The 22,324-nt window shown below is 42.8% G+C and overlaps 1 protein-coding gene across 17 annotated transcripts in view; it reads left to right on the top strand.

Annotated features, from left to right (window-relative positions):
• The window catches only part of RBFOX1 (RNA binding fox-1 homolog 1), a 1,003,674-nt gene that overhangs the window by 209,238 nt on the left and 772,112 nt on the right, over nucleotides 1-22,324 (top strand). For 3 of the 17 annotated variants that reach the window (XM_033166790.1, XM_033166786.1, XM_033166779.1), the window contains exon 1: nucleotides 21,570-21,769. The exons of 12 other annotated variants lie outside the window; for them this stretch is intronic. In XM_033166790.1, the coding sequence (XP_033022681.1) occupies nucleotides 21,725-21,769 (45 nt within the window). In that variant the 5' untranslated portion in view covers nucleotides 21,570-21,724. Of the gene's footprint in view, nucleotides 1-21,569; nucleotides 21,770-22,129; nucleotides 22,211-22,324 lie in introns of those variants that run through there. 2 more of the 17 variants (XM_033166798.1, XM_033166799.1) reach the window with 2 other exon arrangements.

Raw genomic sequence — 22,324 nt, 5'->3', positions numbered from 1 at the left:
CTTCTCTTGAGTGGCTGCATGTGGGCAGCTAATGGGGCTGAACTGACTGTTGGCTAAGCACTTCAGCCTCCAGCTGTGATAACTGCAGTTGTTGCCCTGACATCCTGACTTCAGCTCTAGATCATTGTTTTGGCTTCTCAGTTAACTTAATAATTGAGATTTGTGGCTTCATGAAGATGATGGGATGGCCTGGGGATAGCCACGTTGCTATAGATTAGCTGGGCTGATAATTGCAGTTTACAGAATTCAATAATGCTTAAAAGACAGTTTTGGAAAATGTGGAGGGAGGGAGAGGTCCGGAAGAATAGGTGTATTATAATAGACATTCCCAATGTTCTCTGTCCTTGGCACACTCTTCAGAAGTCTCAGGTTTGTTAAAGGAAGCCCAGTTGGCGGTCTCCTTGCTGAGCAAGGTTCATGCGCAGCGCCCCCCGTAGAAGAAGACCTCCTGTGTTGTGCGCCTGCAGCTTTTCAATAGCTCTCCCTCCGATTTCTGCAATTGCCCCTACACTGTGTTCATTCTAATGCCACTGTGTTCATTCTAATGACATGCACCTCATTGCCCAGGCCTTTGGGGGAGAATGAAGTGCATGGTGATTTATTTATTTACAGTGGTACCTCGGGTTAAGAACTTAATTCGTTCCGGAGGTCCATTCTTAACCTGAAACTGTTCTTAACCTGAGGCACCACTTCATCTAATGGGACCTCCCGCTGCCACTGTGCCACCGTCGTGCGATTTCTGTTCTCATCCTGAGGCAAAGTTCTTAACCTGAGGTACTATTTCTGGGTTCATGGAGTCTGTAACCTGAAGCATCTGTAACCCGAGGTATTTTGCTTTTTCTGCCTGTGCTATCTATGAGTATTGTTTTTATTTATTTATTAAATGTGGTTTTGAAGTTTATTGTATGCCTCCCTGGGACCCTTGAATAATAGGTGGACTATAAATATAATAAATACCAATAAATAAAATAATTAAGGGTCAGGCTTTGGCATTGCAATAGGAGATGGGTGCTAGATTGACAACATCCAGGGGCAATCAGGCTGCATGTGCTGCTTCCATTCTCATTCATTCTCATTGTGTTCTGTGGGACAAAGTGAACGTGAAGGACTATTCCCTCTCAGGAACCTGCGTATGCTTTCAGATTTGCCTCTGAGGCCTCTTCCAGGTTTAAATTCAATTCTCAATATTTCCACATTGTGGTGTGTGTGTGTGTGTGTATTTAAAGCCCTCAATTTATCACCATTGGAGTGCAAATTAATTCTAATACACACATTTAGTAATTTAGATTGATTACCCACCCTTCACCTAAAGGCCCCAGGGCAGGCTACAGCAATACAAGATGCAGCATAATGCATCTTCGTATGTTATGCTTACTAATATTTCCATTCTTATGCACACTTTATCCTAGTAGATGCATTTTTGTGCATATAACTTGGTGAGACGGCTGCACTGCAAAATTCAGAGAAGCGCGGATTTGGAAAGGGTGGTGTATTTCAGTTTGTGTATTATTTTGGAAAGTGCAAATTAGCTATGTTCACCTTTAAATGCAAACTGTTCCGCTTGTATTTTTTTTTTTTTTTAAAGAAAGGACGGATGCCCTTCTTGCACATTTCTGGTAGTTTGCATCAAGGATTTGTGAGGAGAAGGTAATGAAATTATACAAGTTCCCTCTGCAACTTTCAAGCATTAACTTGCACCTGAGAAACAAAAGAGACGATCTCAATCTTCCAAAAGCAATTCGTTTGAATTCCCCCTCCCCCCCCACACCCAGTATTGCGATTTTTACAGCTGACGTAAGCAATTTTAAAGAGTAAGTGGGGGGGGGGAAGGATGTCATTATGTTAAGAGTTTGTTCTTTCACTCAACAATCAAGGGTTTTTTTTAGCTTGGTAAATCATAGCTCTTGGGATCCTCAGTTCACTGTTTTAGAAGGAGAGTCATTTCCCATCCTATTGATAACACACTGATTTGCTTTATTGGGTTTGACAAGCAAAGCTGTCTTTGCTCTACACGGTCTCTGGGCCAGGCTGGAGTCAGGAAAATTGAGTAAAAAGGCATAAAACAGTTTACCTGTCAACTCGGGACTCATTTTACTCAAGACATTAGGCTTGTCTGGAGGTCTGATCTGTTGCTGACCTTTAATAAATAGCAAGACGATAAACACAACCAAAATTTCACTGGGAGAGGGAGAGAAGGAGAAAGAGATTGTTGCCCCTTTTATATTCAGGCAGGGGGTGAGAAACCTTTTTTCAGGCGGAGGGCTGTATTTTCTTCCGGGCAACCTCATGAGGGCCACAGTGCCAGTGGCGGAGGCAAAAGTGGGTGGCAGAATTAATGCAGATTTCACTACCAGGAGTTCACCAAGTGGGACAGAGTTGCTAGGCTAGCATTCCAGCATATATGCTACTGTAGCTTATTGTGAGTGAGAGGTGCTTGTTGGTGAGGAGGTTGGCATGCTGCAGACACACTAGGGTGATCTGGTTCTGCTGTTGCATTTGCACGACACCAACCTCCCATTACATTCCACTCTCCCTTCCAGTAAGCAACAGCCACCCATCTGCCAGGAAGCTGGTGTTAGCTGCTCTCCCCTACCCTGTGAGCTGCTTCGGTCCACCACCTCACATCATTTCTCCTGAGAGAGGAGGGCATTGAATCCTAAGTAACTTCCCACCTTTCTCTTCCTCTCCCTTTCTCCCCCCCCCACCCCCCATATACATGCCACCTTCCTAAATGCAGTAAGGTCATTCCCCTCCCCCCCAAAAAAAAATTCTTGTGGCTTTCCCACTCTCGTGATGTAAGTCCCCATGGAAGAACCGTAACCCAACCATTCTGGGTCAGTAAACCCTCCCAACAAAAGAAGGCCAGTCTGATCAAAGTAGCATTATTTGTGGTGGTTGTTGTCGTATGTTACGAATTAGACTTGAGAAGATTCCACTGTATGATACCATTTTAAGTGATGCCCATGACTTGGTTTGCCTGTTAGTCAGTGCAAATTACCATTTCTCTGGCTCACAGATGGTGTTTGAATCCATGCACATGACGCTAGCCGCAATCCTTATCTATCCTGTAATTTACTGGGAAATGCTGCTGTATCTTGTATTTCCCCTCAAACCAGCATCCATCCAATTTTGAAAATACAAGTCACATTCACTGCACAGTAAAGCTGAGGTATGTACGTTTGAGACAGCCATTACATATGCTCAGATGAGAGCACATGCGCAGGTGACAGTTTCATGAATCAGAGCTCAGGAGGTTGTGGGTACTGGAAAACCAAACAGGGAATGTCCATCAGGCGAAGTCATTCCCACCCACCTCTCTGGTGTGTACAGCAATGTGTAAATGCGGCTTGAAACACAGAGGGGGTGACCTTACTGCATTTTAATAAAACAATGTGAACATATCCTTAATGTGTATCCTTTTACAGCCAGAGAGGGTTTCCTTGCTCAAGTTAGAACAAACAAGCCAGCACATGTGAAGTGAAAGCTATTATTTCCCCAGCAGGAAGATGATTCCCACTGCACCCCCTATAAACTGAAGTCCTTCCCTAAAGCCCTTACAGGTGAATGCATCAAAGCACTAATGGGTGGTGAGTCAGAACTTGGATCTCCAACCAAAGAAAATCCTTTGCTTTCCAAAGATGATTTTAACCTCCAAGCCCAAATGTAACGGAGCCACATTACACACACATTCCACATTCCACATCCACATGAAATGGATTATTCAGGTTAGAGAAGTAGGACTACATTTTGGCTAATATTTATTTATTTAGTAATTTCTATCCCACCGTGAAAGCCCCCAAAGAGCTCACAAGAGAGAGAGAAACCCTTATGTATGATACACTGAATTTTTGACTATAAAATGCAAACAATTACCGGGAGCTAAAAGCTGCTGCAGTATTAAAACAATGTACAGTATAAATAGCAGCATGGGGAGGCTCAATGTATTTAAAATAACATTTTGTTAAACTCAGGGTGAAGGCAGGTATTCTTTTTAATATATGTGAATTGATTTATGTTTAATTCAATGTTAAATAAGCAAAGAAGTGCTTTTTTAAAACAACAACAACCTGAACATTTCTTTCAACACCAAATTTCTCATCATAGGAATGGGGAGGGCTACATGCACACACATTTTCTAACGCACGATCATGCATACATTTTTAGCAGTTCTTTGCAACTCTTGACAGGAAACCATTTTTTAAAGTAATGTGTAACATTTTGTTTGTTTGTTTTTAATGTAGATTAATTTATAGCAATTGGTGGGTGGGGCACAAGCCTGTCCAATTGAATAGGACATCATTAGGAAAGGAACTGAAAATAAAAACTGTTGATTTCATGCATACATACCAGAAAATGAAGACTTTTATCCTTCTGTCTTCTTCTGCTGCTTCAAGAGTTCAATATTTCTGTTATGTTAATGTTATATTTTATGTTAATCGCTGAAAGCAATGCATGGTTTAGTGATTCACTGCATCCACCCAGGATCCGAAACAGGCTTGTCTGGGGAGTTATTTAATGTTTTTTTAATAATAATAATAATAATAATAATAATAATAATAATAATAAATAAATAAATAAATAAATAAATAATTCTGCCATTAATCACTGAGAACTTTATGGCAAATTTAAAAGCTTATGATTCTGTTAGAAGAACAGAAATAAAGAGGCAAGACATGAAGTATAGGAAACTAAAGGTAAAGGGGACTCCTGACCGTTAAGTCCATTCGCAGATGACTCTGGGGTTGCGGCGCTCATCTTGCCTTACTGGCTGAGGGAGCCAGCATTTGACCGCAGACAGTTTCTGGGTCATGTGGCCAGCATGACTAAGCCGCTTCTGGCAAACCAGAGCAGCGCACGGAAACGCCGTTTACCTTCCCACCGGAGCGGTACATATTTATCTACTTGCACTTTGACGTGCTTTCGAACTGCTAGGTCGGCAGGAGCAGGGACCGAATAACGGGAGCTCAACCCGTCAGGGGGATTCGAACTGCCAACCTTCTGATTGGCAAGCCCTAGGCTCAGTGGTTTAGACCACAGTGCCACCCGTGTCCCTCCACGAGTAATAGTAATAGTAATAGTAATAGTAATAGTTTAATAGTAAACTAGGGCCACTTTATTAATTACAGCTTACTTAAGAACAATAGAACTTCAGAACTAAACTTAAAAGCTGCATAAGGGGAATGAGACCATGTGTGGCAAGCCCTCAGGCCCCTATGCCCCTATGTTGTGACTGCGCAAGTCTACCAGCAGGGGGTCAAACTGGTCTTAATCCCAACTCCTTCCCCCTGCCACCCCCTCAATCCCCATAATTAGGAGTGGGTGGCACAAGTTATGGTGAAAATTTCTCCATAGTTATCACGAGGTTGCAAAGCCCAGTGTGCAAGTCTCTGGAATCACTATTCACCTGAAAAGTGACCCAGGGTACTTACAATTTTGTGCCTTGCTCTTCTATTCCCCCCTTGCCTGCCAGTTTTGACAGAATTCAACAGCTATGTGCATATCATCCTGGGGCCCCAGAGCTGCAGGCACATGGGGCTTCAGAGGTGGCCCCATCCTACCTCAAAGCCCAGCAAACAGGTCTTGGGACCAACCCATCACTGCGAAAGGTGCTTAAAGTGTGTTACCTGGCTGAAAACATAACTGTTTCCCCTTCCCACACCCAACTGCAAAATAGCCTCTGAAGTGGATCAGCCCTCATACTGTGCACAAATTGCACATTCTGTTGCAGTGCATCACTTGGAGGGGTCCCCCACCCCCACCTCTGGCTAATACCCCCCCCCCCCAGCTAGTAACAAGGAGGACCAAGGCTTATCAAGAAACTACAGGCGAGATATGCATTGTGGCTAACGTTATGTGTACCCAACTAAAACACCAACAGTAGAAGAGCCCTGGAGCCAGAATAAACAGTAATGCGAACACATCCCAGAATTCAACATTACAAACTAGTAAAAAGCTGGTTTATCCCAAATACCTCGGTATTCAATGAAATCATGAGAATATAGGTCCTTGTTACAAGTTAAAAGAAGAATGCCTGTGATCTGATGCTTTTGCTAGTCTTCCATTGACTCCTATTACTGTCCTCTGATAAAGAGAACCTATGAAAGCTTATGGTGCAATATATTTGTTGGTCTTTAAGGTGCTACAAAACTCTTCATTGTTGCCACAGCCTGCCCCTCTTTTCCCCTCTGGAATTCATTTCAGGGAGGCTTGCAAAGGAGAATTTCTGCATGGATTTGTGCTTTGGTGCCATGGCTGTAAGCAGAGTGCATTTGGAAATGCCATCATGCTCTCTGGTGGATAATTTAGTAATAAATATCTGAGATATCGGTCAATACAACCCGGTTTTATACCCTGTTTTTTAACGTAATTGAGTGCTGCAAAGTTGGAAGAAGTTGTAGGCCAGCAAAAGTGTTTATCGATTGGAGAGCTGGACTTCCCCCACCCCCTTTTCTTTCTCTGTACAACACTGAAAGAATGTATAAAGCTGTACATTACTAGAATTTGATCACTTAGCCTTTGTACTTGCAAGCTGTTGTATGTGGGTGAAAAAACAACAACCCCGGGGTGTCATATTGTGCAGATTTCTGCTGTGGGTCAGAGAAGGCCATTGTTCATCTTTATACTACATACAGAAAGGTGCAGCAATGGATTTCAGTGGGATTACTCTTGCACGGAGCAGCTTGAGGATTGGAATCTCTTTATGTATCTGAAGATTGATCCACATATTTCTATTTCTCTCTCTCAAAAAAAAAAATACACCTTTAAAAAAAAACTATATTGGAGAACTAGCTGACCATAAAATCAATTTGGTCTGCCCTTCATATACTCCAGATATAATGAACACCCATACCCCTTGGACTTTACAGGTGCTGTGTTCCTTTGTCAATGATGTCAGCAGGAAGTCACTCATTAATATATGGTCAAAGCAGGATAACAACAACATTATTACAATTTGTTGATTCCAATATTGATGCTTGGGAAGCAAGATCTGTCTACCCAAAGCAATACAAAGCTTTTGTATTATTTTACTGCTTTGTTCCTTGCTACCCTGTGTTCCTTTGGGAGGAAGGGCAGGGCAAAAATAGAATGAAGCCTTCTGTTTTCAGTCCCTGCAATGGTTGGCTACTCCTGGGGCCCATTATGTTATCCCTTGTATCAAGGGTGGTTCCCTCCCCCAGCCAGAAAAGGACCTTCAAATATTTTTTTCCTGGCCCTCCCAAGACCCCACTCACAACAAAAAGTTGGGAGACGGGCATTAGCCCTCTCCTCAGCTGATCTGCATGATTAATTGAGGAGGACTCTGGATGGGTGGGTGCTGGGTGGGGAGAGTATACCTACTACTGGCATGCCCCCCATAGACTTGGATCTACTGGTAGAGACAGGGGCGTAGCAAGGGGGGTGTAGGGGGTGCTCCGTTCCATGTTCCATAATTGAGGGGGTGACAAATTATCAAGGAACAATTACTGCCCTACTAGGGTGGTTCATAAAAAACGTTTTTAAAAAAATGCCTGCTCCAAAGGTCTTATCTTACTATACTAGGGATTATATAGCTATATATGAAATGTCATGCATATCAGTTAATATCTTGACCCTCCTCCACCAAAATAGCTGTTTACTTGGCTATTTTCCTATGTCATGAAGGCTGAAATTTCTGTTCAGTGGAGCACTTACTGTTCCCAACCCTAACCCTGTGGAAAGCCATCTAATTAGACTTTAATTTGATTTTGAGATGTTTTTAGGAGGTAATTAAATTATTGTTTGATTTTATACCAATGTTATGTATCTGATGTTAGCCACCCTGAGCCCGACTTCAGCCGGGGAGGGCGGGATATAAATAAAAGTTTTTTATTATTATTACTTGTTATTATTTCTTTGGACAAAAATATGTAATAACGTAAAACCATTTTTGCAGGGGAGGAATCAATGGGGGGGCGACAAGAAATTTTCTGCACTGGGTACCACCTGACCTTCCTACGCCTCGGGGAGGGGGGGTGACAAATTTTTTTTGTCCCCGGGTACCAATTTACCTTGCTACGCCCCTGCTTCCAGGCCCAATGTAAGGTGCTAGTTTCAACCAATAAAGCCAAGACCATCTTGGCTGTGAGCCCTGAAAGACCTGCTCCCTGCCTTGCCTGGGAGGCTGCTGAACAGAATGTTTGGTTGGAGTATTGTTGAGATGTGGTGGCTGGTGTTGTTAATGTTGAATTTGCTGGGAATCGTAGCTCTGTGAGTGGTAAACTAAGGGCTAAGTTAATCTGTTTCAGTTTCCGGGAATATTTTTCATGGAAAACCCTTTAGAAACTGCCCAGAAATACATTCTTTAAAAAATAAGAAAGTTGGTTTGTTTGTTTGTTTTTAGGGTTGTGGACTGCCATGCCTTTTCCCCATCCATTTTTTTTCCTTTTCAAAACCTCTAAAATAAGATGTCCAACCCCCAAAACCTCAGCAGCCAGCAAGTATGGCTCCTTGCTGCTGCATGCTGTGACTGCATGTTTTGTTGACATCCCATTTCTCTGGGTGGGAATTGTACAGGGAGAAAGAAAAGCAAAACATGGCTGCACACACCAGGGAGCCAGCATTCCTTTGCAACTTCCTTCATTCATTTGTTACGGAGGGCTGGCATGCTTCTGCGGGCACTCAAACAAGCTCCAGTAAATCCTACCAACATTTTAGGTACAGCTTCTTCTCTCTGGTTCTATGAATTATCCAGCATTTACCTATATACTCTTTTCCTCCTGCCACCACCCAGTTTTTGTTTTTGTTTATGACTTTTTGTCCGAAGTGAGTCTTTTAACCTTGATAGCCCAAATTGCCACACCTCAAACCACACACCCCTACCATTCCCAGCTTCCTTTGTTAGCTTGGAGCTCAGATTCTGCTGTGCCCAGCTTTAAGTATTACCCTCCTCACTGTGCCGTATATCCTTTTAAATTCACAATACATTGGTGCCTCGCTAGACGAAAATAATTCGTTCTGCGAGTATCTTCGTCTAGCAATTTTTTCGTCTAGCGAAGCACCAATGCAAGTAGTGGTTTTCGCGCGACGAAAAAAAAATTCGTCTTGCGAGGCAGCCTTCCGCTAGCGAATGCCTTTCGTCTAGCCAGTTTTTCGTCTAGTGAGGCATTCGTCTAGCAGGGCACCACTGTAAAAATTTCTTTAGTGAACAGGCACTCCACTGTTCCTGTTGCCTTGGGATAGCCTGCTATGAAGCAGGATTTCAGATGCTGCACAGGTGCATATGAATGAAATCTTTATATTACTAAGCATGCTTCTGAAATAGTTCACTCTGTGGCCATGCCAGGCTCCCACAAATTTCCCTCTGTCTCTGAGCAGGCTGCTCTGTTCACATGGGTGCCATGAATAACCATGATTATCCAGACAGTCTCCACCTACTATATATATTGGAAGGTTGTTAATTCACTATGCATTTGCACACTTCTTAAGACACTGCAACCATATTTTGCACGATGGTTCCTGACATCTAAAAGCATGGCTGGAGGGTGTCTGATTTTTTCTTTAATATTTGGTAATGTTTATCCTTATTGCTGAAAATTTAAAACATAAATTAAAGGTATCTTGGAGTGCAGCTAAACCTATGGATTTTGCCTCCGTTTGCCTCCATTTGTTATTCCTATGACAAGTCAATCACAGTAGTGGCAAGTCCTGATGAAATATGGCTTTATTTGGTATTCATAACTACTTGTTTTGCAGTCTCTTTGTATCAGGTCGGTTTTTATCAAAACATCTAATTTACTGTGTAATCTCTTGAGATTGTGCTTTATTTTATGTAGTAATGAATGGCTATGAACCTAGTTTTTTGTTTTGTATTTTCTCTTTTTTGTTATTTTATTATATATTTCTTACTGGACTGTTATTTTAACTTAATAATAAAGTTTTTAATTTTAAAAGGATTAAGGAGCAGGTTTTTGTCCATGTTTAAACACAATTGGACACCCTTTTGAATCAAGATGGTTGACCAAACCATTCAAAACTGCACAGATCTTAAACACTCATTTCAAAACTGCACTAATTTCTTCCGTTTCTTAGGACCAATAAGAGGCGGACAAGGTAGTCTCCTATTTAGGGTAGTTACACCCCAGTCACCACTCTTGTTTACCTTTGCAGCACCTGCCTTCACTACCACTAAAATATGGGCTTCACCTGATCACCCTTTGTGGGCTGAGTAAGAACATTGGGGGAGCCCCTGATTGTCTCTTGGGATTCCCCGCTTTCACCTGCTTCATACGGTCGATAATCTTTTACTTTATTTTATTTGGTTGATTGGCATTCAGTTTGGACAGGTAAAGAAAGGTCAGGTCTGAAGTTAAAGATCTCTTTTAAAACCACCGAAGTTGATGGCCATCACTGCCTCCTGTGCAAGTGAATTCCATAGTTTAACTCTGCACTGCACGGAAAAAATACTTTCTTTTGGATGTCCTGAATTGTCCATCATCATTAAACGTCATTGGGTGTCTATGAGTTCTAGCGTTGTCAGAGTTCAATAAACACATTCCAGCTGGACGAAAGCACTCAAAGGCACTGCAAAGCAGGGTCAGTAAGGGTCAATGCCTGATGAGAGTCCTCCTGGGGGCTAGATGGAGAAGGTTAGGGACACCTATTAGTCATGGACCTGCAGTCCCCCACCCCTGGGGTGGGCAGGTTCATGTGGGAATGTTGAGGGAAGGGGCAATGTGTGTTTCCCTACCAGTGGTTTTTTTCTGGAGGTACTCAAGGGTAGTCAGTACTGGCCCCTTTTTTCCTAGAAGAAGAACTAGTTAAAAATATGGTAATGATTGCAATAACTTCATGGTGAGTTCTGGCATCTTTTTTGTCTAGAAGAAAAGCACTGGTCCCTATGCATCCCATATATACAGCCCCATTTGTTAAGCCTGTAGCAACCAGAGGTGAGTCAGGAACTAGGAACCAGGGGCTATGAGACAAGCTAGTGGTCAGAACCAAAGACTGAGGCAAAACCAAGCTAGGACAAACTAGAAGGCAAAATCAAAGAATGAAAAATACAGGAACAAGTCAGGAAAAATGTGTTGCTCAATTACCCCTCTGTTTCACTAGTATTGCAAGTATACATATGCTGATAGGTAATGCATGGCTGCATTTTTTTAAAAAAATATTCCTTGACCTGTCCTCTTTAATCTGTAGTAAGTCTTACCCGACATAATTGCTCTGACTACACAATAACAAACCTTTCACATTTCCTAAACAATGAACAATCTTTGCTCGTGATTTACAGCAGAAATATTGAGTGCAGGGAACATTGCTATCTAGATAGTTAAATGAAACTTCAGTGTCAACAATTTATAGCACTAAACTTACTGTGCTCATCTTCTAATTTATCTGCCTTATTATTGACCCAGGCCTGATTCGTGTATTAGACACGGAGATTCACCTTATTGCATACTTCTGGAGCCAGCAAATCTTAACTAAAGTAACAACAACAACAAAAAGAATTGGTTCTTTGCCGTGGAAAATATATAAACATTGAAAGCATTAATTTGATAACATTTGTAGAACTGCAACCCAGCACAGAACTGTTAACCAGTTTATCTGTATTTGATTCATAATGCTAGGTGATCCAACACATGTGAAAACATATTCGTTTCAAACAGCGGATTAGATTATGGGGGCTATTTGAGCACCTTAACAAACCATGACATTCTGTTAAGTGTGTTATCTTCCAACCTTCCTAATTTCCTCATGTCCTCCTTGTTTTCCTATTTCACTGCAAAATATGGTTTGGCTTTAGAACCAAACTGAGTAAACTGGGGGATATTTAATGCTTGCAGACTAGAATTGGAAACCACAGCCAGTATGTGTTTCCAGTTCTTGATTATTATTATTTTTAACCAACTGTAGTTTCCCCAGTTCTGATTTAATTTCAAACTATGGATTTGTCATGAAATGAGAAGTCAGGGAGGGTATCAGAACATGCAAGGGAAGGAGGGGTTGTGAGAGCTTGGGTGTTGTGTACTACTGCTAAACCATGGATGGGCATTACAATTAAACAAAGCCTGAATTGCAAATCTTTATCTCACATTTGCCATTAACCTACTACATGGCCTGTGTAAAACTGTTATTGCTCAACTGCAGCCTCCTCTCTGCAATGTGGGGATAATGTGTACTTGCCTGTTTGCTAAATTTCAGAAATAATCCTATTTCCCAGAGAGCTGTAAAAGGTGCAAAAAAGGGAACTCCCTATTAAAAAAAAAGAGTCCTTTGGAGTGAGGGGGAAAAGAGTAATGGGGCAGGGACATGGCAAGAAATGTGTAAAATTATGCATGATGTGTAGAAAGTTTTTAGGGAGTTTTTAGGGATAAGTTTCTTCTCCCTCATAATTCTAAAACAGAAAGTGAGGAGGAATTAAAGAACCTTTTAATGAGGGTGAAAGAGGAGAGCGCAAAATATGGTCTGAAGCTCAACATCAAAAAAACTAAGATCATGGCCACTGGTCCCATCACCTCCTGGCAAATAGAAGGGGAAGAAATGGAGGCAGTGAGAGATGTCACTTTCTTGGGTTCCATGATCACTACAGATGGTGACAGCAGTCACGAAATTAGAAGACGCCTGCTTCTTGGGAGAAAAGCAATGGCAAACCTTGACAGCATCTTAAAAAGCAAAGACATCACCTTGCCGACAAAGGTCCGTATAGTTAAAGCTATGGTTTTCCCAGTAGTAATGTACGGAAGTGAGAGCTGGACCATAAAGAAGGCTGATCGCCGAAGAATTGATGCTTTCGAATTATGGTGCTGGAGGAGACTCTTGAGAGTCCCATGGACTGCAAGAAGATCAAACCTATGAGTGCTCACTAGAAGGACAGATCCTGAAGTTGAGGCTCCAGTACTTTGGCCACCTCATGAGAAGAGAAGACTCCCTAGAAAAGACCCTGATATTGGGAAAGATGGAGGGCACAAGGAGAAGGGGACGACAGAGGATGAGATGGTTGGACAGTGTTCTCAAAGCTACTAACATGAGTTTGGCCAAACTGCGGGAGGCAGTGAAGGATAGGCGTGCCTGGCGTGCTCTGGTCCATGGGGTCACGAAGAGTCGGACATGACTGAACGACTGAACAACAACAACAACAAAAGGGATAAGTTTCTTCTCCCTCATAATTCTAAAACCAGGGGTCACCTAGAAAAGGTCATTGTTGAGAGATCTGGGACCGGCAAAAACAAGTACCAGTACTTATTCACATGGTGCATAGTTAAACTATGAAATTAGCTTCCACAAGATTTGTTTACAGCCACCAACTTGACAGCTTTAAAACGGGATTTGACAAATTAATGGAGGATAAGGCTATCCATGCCTGCTAGTCATAATGGATTATCCTGCTCTTTGGGCAAAGGATAGCGACCAAAACATTTGATCTACCTGTAGGACAAACTCAGCGCCTCTGTTGCCTGAGAGCATGGTCTCCAAACCTTTGTGTAAAACCTGAACTGGGACTCCTCCAGACCCTGATGAAATAGAACACACATAAAACGTGGATTCCCTAACATTACATATGTGCTGTATGTTACATTGAGGATCAGAAGTGCTGGTACTTTGCAAACTAGTTGCTGGGAAACAGAACCAGGAGAAGGCTGTAGCACTTATTTCTTGTTGAGCTCTGTGGGGCACAAGATGCTGAACCAATAGGCCTTTTATTTGATCCAGCAGGGCTCTCATTCTTAAAACCTTGAAGCATGCAGAGGGGGTATGTAGGCAACTTGTTAGTTTCACAGAAGACATATGAGGTCAAAAGAACCCAGGTGTGCCTGGTGTTTAGTTGCTTATTTGTATTTTAAAATTGCTTCAGTACTGTTTCCGTGAGCTGCTATAACTCCATGTTTCATTGCAACTGACATGAAAGCAGTCTAAACATTCAACATTGATTAGCATCTTAATTAGGTTTTGGTACTTTGCTTGTTTGTTTGTTGTAAGCAGCAATAAGTCACTAGCTACAATGCAGATGTGAAGACTTCTGATCAGCTGACAGTAATTGCATTTACAGATGCTGTATGAGCTGACTGTGAATGTATTGTTAAAGAATATTGCTCTTAAATACTACACAGGTTATATTTTATTTTATTTGCAACATCCATTTTAAAGGGGGGGAGGGGAAACTTGGCTGCACAGTCGTTAAGAATCTGTTCATCTATTTTTGCACTGATTTCAGTTTAAAGTACAATTAAGATAAGGGCTGCTCCCTACACATTTGAGCAAACTAAACTCAAAACAACATAGTTTTGAACACCACCCCAATCTCTGAGCAATGAGAGGTTCCAGGAGTTCCAGGCAGTTACATGGGGTTTGGTTTCCTTGGAATGATGGCAGCAGATATGTGCCTTATTAAACATATACGCAACCTGAGCCTAAGATGGAAAGGCTTTCAGTATTAGCACCCCAAAAGGTTTTGCTTCTCCCATATTCACAGGCTTGGAATCAAAAATAAAGCAAGGATGGCTCTGACTCCCAACTTCTGCCTGCAGCCTCCTCTCACCTCTCACACACTCTGGTGGTCCTTAGATGGCAACTATGGCCATTCTTTCACAAAGGAACTTGCCTGACTAGTTCAACAATGGAATCTGCAATTAGATTTTAAGCCTTGCTAGGTCCAGGACCCCATAAATCAGGAAGGACTCAGGTGTCATGCAGGCTACCTCCCCTCCACAAGAAAGTCATAATATTACACTGCTCTGAAACTATTGCCCACACTTGCTTATTTTCATTCTGAGTGTAAACAACAACAACAATCAGATCTGGCTGTAAAAGTGTAAAAGAACATGTGTTCAAAAGTGGCAATGAGGAAATGTGAGGAAATGGATAAATGTTTATAATACTTGGGCTGAAATCCTGCCAACAGTTAATAGTTCTGTGGAAATCAAGTATTTTGCTGAATGCAGTCTAGCTAGCATTATGGGATGCTTCCTTCATGCACTGCTCAAGAAATTCTGCTCAACTTATCACAACTCATTTATCTTCCCCCCCCCTTGAAATTCCTGAGATCCTCTCACCAATAGCAACCTCCAAATTCCCCTTGAAATGTTCGAGCAGTAAAAGCAAGGGACTCCCATGAGGCATATTATCAGTTCTGTTGAAACTCTTACATTCCCCTTGAAATCCCTGTGATGTTTTACCCAAAGCAGGAAACACCAAATGGGCCTTGAGTTTTTGTGCAGTGTGTTTTTGGGTGGGGGACTGCATGTTTCAATGCTTTCACTTCAGAGTCCTTGAAATGATAAAATATCACCCTGGCTTACTTGGAAGAAGCTCAGGATACAAATGTATAAGCAGGAAACGTAAGGCTGAGCCTGAAACGTAAAGGTGAGCTAAGTTCTCTCTATCCTTTCCACCAATTGAAACAGATATTCTACGGTGCTCTTCCATAGGGATGTTATGGGATCCCCCGAGAAATAGGAAACCTGAAAACTACAGCATTTCAGAGAAGGCTCTATAGTCCCAGGAGTCTTTGGTTCCTGGCACCCTTAATAAACTACAGTTTCTAGGAATCCTGTTGGGGAAAACCATGTATGGTGTGGATGTGACCAGAAAGGATTGTCATTCTTGACAATCCGCATAAAACTGGACAGCATGACCATGAGCTATTTTATGACTGTGTGTTTATTTTAATTACCATACTTTTCCGTGTATAATACTGGTTTTTTTCATTTAAAAGCCATGTGAAAAAATTGGGGTCATCTTATACATGGATATTGCAGAGGGCAGACTGGCGATTGGCTCCTGATGCAAGCAGGTGATTTTCAGTGGCAATCGGGCCGATGATTGGTGGCTTCGGTGGCGATTGCTATTGTCAGCGTTGTTCAGATGGGTGAGCGATTTTGGGCAACCTCAACAACTCTGGGCAATCCTCCCCATTTTCTTAATTAGGAGTCCCCCCAAATAGGGGGTGTCTTATATATGGGGGTGTGTTATACACGAAAAAATGTGGTAATTAATTTCTAACTGTTATATGCCACCTTATAATAATGATTTCAATGTGCTTTGCAAAACAACAACAACAACAACAGAAACACACACACAAAAACACCAGTACAATGACAAACGCACACAAAAGTACCACTTTAAAATATTGCATTCCCGAAACACAGATCTCCCTCAGTTCATAAGTGCCATTCTACAAAACGATGCATGATTGAATTGCTCTGTCATAAGTCAATCATCTCCCCCAGACCCACACATGCCAACTGTAATCTGCTTCAGAATAAGCCAGAGTATGTTTCCCATAAATCACGATAACGTTTGCAACAGAATCTACTTTAATAGGCTCGCCTCCTGTCATATTGTTGGATCATTAGACAGAGTATAGACCGAAATCATCCAGTCCTAATCCTCCAGGCATAGAGGGCCCCCATGTGTTTGTTCTGTAAAAGCATTGCTAATTGATGCTCCTGTTTCCTTTTCTCAAAGGGAAGCTGTTTTCTGTTTAGGCAGCCATTTAATGCATGGAATGCACAGGTAACTCTGTGCATTTTGATACTGCATATGAGTCCGAACAATCTGCAGATGTGTAAGATTCCTAACCAACTCAAAGCATCACAGTGGCAGTCAGTGAATCAACTCAAAATCATTACAACTCAAATTATTAAAATTTTACTTAGGGGCAGATAAAACCAGTTATCAAAATGATTTTATTTATATCTTTTGCATTTATATCCCACCTTTTTATCCAAGGAGCTCAAGGCGATGCACATTGTCTTCCAGTTCCCAACATCTCATTTAATCCCTTATCTGAAGAGCACAGTTGTTGGGCAGGGGCATAGTGGGCAAGGCAGTCCCTTAGATATTCTGGTTGCTGTGTTGTTGTTGTTTTAAATGGAAGTATCATTTTAGTGCTCCTTCCTTAGTGTGGTGGAACAGATTCCTAGCTCAGTTGAGCCTAAGGAAGACAAAAGGAAGCCTAACACCAACTAGCTATTCCCCTTTTCCCGCTCAGTCTTCAACAAGCTCAGAAGAACCCCTCCCTGACTTACCCTTGACCCTTCAGTGCTGTCTCCAGACTGAAGTACCAGTGCCTTGCTTGCTCTCTAGCTTCATCATCAGTGCCATCTCCTGTGAAAAAGGACACACACGACTCTTCACCCGGCAACAAGGCTAGGATTAAGAACAGAAGAACGTAACTGCCAAAGAGCCCATCTAGTCCAGCATCCTTTTCTCACATTGGCCAACCAGATACCCCAACAGGAAACAAGTAAGCAAGGCCAGAGTGCAGCAGCAGTGAATTCCCAGCAGCTAGTAATTCAGAGGAATGCTATTGTAGATAGTGCAGATAGAATATAGGCATTGAGGATACTGATAGCCTTACTCTCCATGAATTTATCCAACTCTCCTTTTGAAGCCATCTAAGCTGGTGGCCATCATTAGCCTACATCTTGTAGTATTAAATTTCATAGTTCAGTATGAACGTTTGCCTGTCCTTAATCTTCCAACATTCAAGTTCATTGAAAGGATTCAAGTTCTGTTATTAAGAGAGAGGGAGAGGGGAATATCTCCTCTATCTGCTTTCTCCACACCCTGCAGAGTTGCATACACTTCTACCATGTCTTCCTGCTTCATTCCCGCCACCCCCTTGCCAAACAAAATTACAAAGTTGTAAACTTTTCTCTTCCGCTCTTGGTTATGGAAACACCTCTACATGTTTAGGCCTTATGCTAATGTTTGTGGGCTTTTTAAAACAAAAAAACCCCCAAAAACCCCATTGCTTCTGTATAATATTATATCCTCTTCAAACACAACTCTGTTTCCCCTAATCATGTTATTAGTCTTATTACCTGATAAGCACCAACATGGTTAACTAGGGTTAATTCCACTATATTTCTCATTACCATGCCACAAAAGAGGCTGCTGCTGCATCCTAATGATTCTTTGGAATGTTTAAAGCTTTGGGACTTATTTCATCTTTGAATAAGCCCTGCCAACATCCAGTATCTTGAGGAAGGAAGTCTTAGGCCTGGCCAATCTGTGCATTTGCTGTAGTAAATCCCACAGTGCATGACAACCATAGAATCATAGATTTGGAAGGCAGTGGCGGAGGAAGCCTCTTCGCTGCCCGGGGTGTTGGCGTGGTGGCACCCCCTGGGGGTGGGGCACAACGCATGCGCCGTGACATCACGATGCACGTTGGATGCAGCATGGAGGCGAGGGGCGGGCCAGCGAGGAGGGGCGTCACGCTTGTCGCTGGCATTATGCCCCTCCTTGCTGGCCCGCCCCTCATGCCGAAAAAAGCCACTGAAATGGTAAAAAAAGAAGCAACGCAGGTGCGTTCAAGCGCCTGCTTTGCTTCCCTTTTTCCCCCTTTCATGGCTTTTTCAGCGCGAGGGGCGAGCCAGCGAGGAGGGGCATCACGCTTGTCACTGGCATGACACCCCTCCTCTCTGGCCCGCCCCTCACACTGAAAAAAGCTGCTGAAAGGGTAAAAAAAGGGAAGCAAAGCAGGCGTGTTCAAGCGCCTGCTTTGCTTCCCCCCCCCCCAGGGCTTTTTTCGGCACTGGGCTCCCTGGGTGGAGCTGCGGCATGGAGGCAAGGGGTGGGCCAGCTCTCCTCTCTGGCCCGCCCCTCGCCTCCATGCCGTGGTTCCACAGGCCTGCCAGCGCCGAAAAAAGTGCCTGCTTTAAAAACCAGCCAAGTGAGGGTTTGGAGGCAGTGATCGTGGGGGTGGGGGCCCACCCCGAGTGTCACCCTCCCCACGGTACCCAGGGTGGACCACCCCCTATGCCCCCCTTCCTACGTCCCTGTTGGTAGGGACACCAAGGGTCATCTAGTCCAACCCCCTGCAATGCAAGAATCTTATCTATAACATCCATGACAGATGGGCATCAAACCTCTGCTTAAAAACCTCCAACGAAGGAAGTAGCTATCTCATATCCACACAAAAACTTAATATTGTTACACACTACGCCGATCTCTGAGCAGTGAAAGATTCTAGGGGTTATGAACACATAGACATCTTCCATCGTCAAAGCTTTGCATCCAGCCTAATCAAACTGATTCTCAGCCTGCAGCCTGTTTTTAGCTTAGCTCTCACACAACTCAGTGCATGGAAAGCAGGTGTTCTGCCACTGAGCTATGGTATTTCTCAATGAAATTGTGTGCCTCAGATTTCTAGTCTGTGAGTCAACAAGGAAGCTGCCCAGCTGGTGAATGAGTGGAGAAGACAATTGTACTCAAACAACATCTGGAGGCTATAGATGGCAATTCCTAATTCTAGATAACACATGCAACAGGGTTCGCAGAATCAACTTGTTCCATCATTGGAGTGCTGTATGTGCTGGTCTCCTGGAGCTTTTCCCTCCCCGTCACTGTATGTTGATTCTTCCTAACTTCAGTGTGTACTGCTGCCTTTTCAGGAGTCCTTCTTTGCAACTGAGACTCTAAGGTCCACCTTGAGTTTTGATGATCCTGGTGACTCCGTCTTATTCTCTGAGGATGTTTCATCCGATTTGAAGAGTTGACTGGCCTTTACAATTAGAGCTTTCCCCAACATCTCACTAGAATTTGAACACCCACTGTATTCATCAACCAGTGCCTCTCAATACAGTCAACAGTGGTTTACAACAAACTCAGAGCAATAGTAAAACAACAATATGTAGCAAGTATAACATTACGATATAATGAAAGGTTATTAATTGAACTAAACTTAAACTGATTTATGGTTTACACTGTTTATCTGACAACCTATTTGTAGCTTCTTTACCACATACATACATACATACATACATACAAGAAATAAAGAAATAAAAATCAGTCCCATATTGCAGTGGAAAATTAAAGATGAACCATGAGTCTTAAAATGCTGCAGTAGTCTTTAGACATCTAATTGTTTTATGGGGAACTGGTATCCCACAAACCAAGTTGATTATGCTGGTTTGCTCCGTATGCTTCACATTCAATATAAATGGTCATTTAAATAATGAGATTGTAAAGTCATTCCTATCACAAAAAAATCTGAAAATAGCACCCCTTACATATTCCATCAAAGCTTTAGTTTCCCATTGTTCTGTGTAAGTGTGAAGTCCTTCCTTCTCCTGATTTTCCTAATTGATAGATACAAATGCTAAGTGTGTGTGTGTGCTTCATCAATATAAATGATTATTACATTATGAAAATTGTTAAGGCTTCCAATTGTACTAATAAGGTGACCAGAGCTACACACTTCGTCTTGACAACACTTGCTAAAACTTCACCAAACTTGTGTTGTTACTGGCATGTTATGCACTGAGCTATAAATGTCATAGTGAGAGCTGTTTTGTAGCAATTAAAATTAGGCTTTGCAATTTATTTTGTCTGTTTAGCACTGCCTGAGATAGGTTTGGGGGAAGAGCCCTATTAAAAAAAATCTACCTAAACTAGAAACCTTGCTTTCACACATTCAACCAGGATAATAAATGGATAATTGCTTGTAATGCCGACCTAAGATGCCCTGATCTGTTTGTCAGTTTGCATGAGAGCTGTTCTGTCCTCTTCTCTGCTTCGTCTTTAAACTGCCTTGTGTTTCTCACCCCACACCTTTTGGGCAGTAAACACACCCACATACTTTTATAATGAAGTGATGGTATGCATGTGTGTTTGCATGTGAAAACCTGAAATCCTGTAGACACCTAACTGGGAATATAAGCCACACTATCCTGAATGGAACTTACTTCTCTCTGTGTGTGCACGTGTGCATGCACACAAATACTCTGAATCAATTTTGAAGCCATTTATTGTATTCCTACACACAAAACCTATAAAGCAATTTAAGTAGTTTCTTGGATTAAACCTGTTTTAACTTTCTGCCTGCCTGTCTCCTGTTCAGTTAGTATTGCTCTTAGTCTTACCTACAAAAATCAGACATGAACAAGCACTTTGGATTCTTCATGCTATACTGCAAAGTAAATAAATAATGCCACATGGGCTTTGCATGGACACCTACACTCACACGGAGGAATCATGAAGAATGTAGGTGTGTTTTTCTCCCCTCCTTTTTTTCTTATTTTTATTGTACCTCAGTAATGGGAGGATATTGCTTAAATATAGATACATCTCTGCATAAAGAATATAATGTATGATACAGGTTAGTGTAACAGGAGCTACTCAGGTTGTCCCATAAATGCTATGTGAGTAATGCAGACATGGCATAAATAATTGGGAGTGCTTACATCCTGCCTCCAGATATTTCACTGCTCCTGAGTTAGAATTGGTTGTCAAGTGCAAGGCAGGGAAGACAGTGCAAGGTGCCCTATTCTGTCATGTGGTAGGTATTTAATGCTTGGAAGAACAAGGAAGGGACACGTGCAGAGGGAGGCGCTGGAGGGGGGAACAATCTGATGATGGGGTGCACAATTCTAGCAAACATTCAAAACATGGTGAAGGGGGCATAGGAGAGAAGATTATCCAGAGCAACCTTAGTTTGGGGCCTCGCTCTGGTGACCCTTTCATTTATATGTGTGCATTGCCCCCACCCCCACCCCCTTTTTCCCCCTTGTTGTTTGGAGTCTTTCCTGGAGCCGCAGAGGTACATCTTAGAAACACCTGATGCGAACATTGTGAAGGCAAACGGGAGGGAGGGGGAGGGAGAGGGAAAGCAAGAAGGCAGGCAGGCAGCAAGCGTGCAGTGAGCCCGACAGATGTCTGTATTCATTGATATTGCTGGCACGTGGGGGCCGTTTGCTGGTTCCCCTTACTTCTCCGGTGCTCTCCCGGCGAGGAAAGAAGAGGCGCTTTGCAGCCGACGATGAGATCTTGGCAGTTAATTGCAGTCGTGGGAGATGCCTTTCAGGTAAGGGAGGGAAGGAGGATTTCTCAAAACAATTTGAAGAGCAGAAGCGGGAGACCCCCGGGGGTGGGGTGGGGGGGGGGGGTCGTGCACAGATCATAAAGGCACCCCTAGCAAACGTTGGAAAGTGTAGGCATGGAACACGCTGGCGGAGGTGGTTTGGAGTGGAGGTGTGTGCGTGTTTGGAGATGGGGAGGGGGGGAGATGCACACATGGGCATGTTAGGCTGCTGTTGTTCTGTAGCTGCCTTACAGTGGCGTGCCAAACATTAATGCAGAGGATGTTTTGTGTGTCTGCGTTTGGCTTCTTAGCTATGTGATTAGACTAGAGAGGAATTCTGTGTGTGAGAGAGAAGGCTTTTCTCTTTTTTCCCCTCGTGGAATAAAGGAACACAGAAGCAATATCGGCAAGCGTACCGATGGGCTTCTTCACATTAGGAAAAAGGTATTGAGAATGTGCATGTGCTGCAAGCTTCCCAAAACGCGTGTGCTTCTGTTTAGCTGAGCAGGTGTTTTGCAGATTTTCAGTGGCTGAAGAAGGGGCGGTTTTCAGTTCATG

Source organism: Lacerta agilis, chromosome 13 (genome assembly GCF_009819535.1).
Source record: "Lacerta agilis isolate rLacAgi1 chromosome 13, rLacAgi1.pri, whole genome shotgun sequence".
In the NCBI taxonomy this organism is placed as follows: domain Eukaryota; kingdom Metazoa; phylum Chordata; class Lepidosauria; order Squamata; family Lacertidae; genus Lacerta; species Lacerta agilis.
The sequence above is the reverse complement of the archived record's forward strand: the minus strand, read 5'-3'. Positions and strand labels throughout refer to the sequence as shown.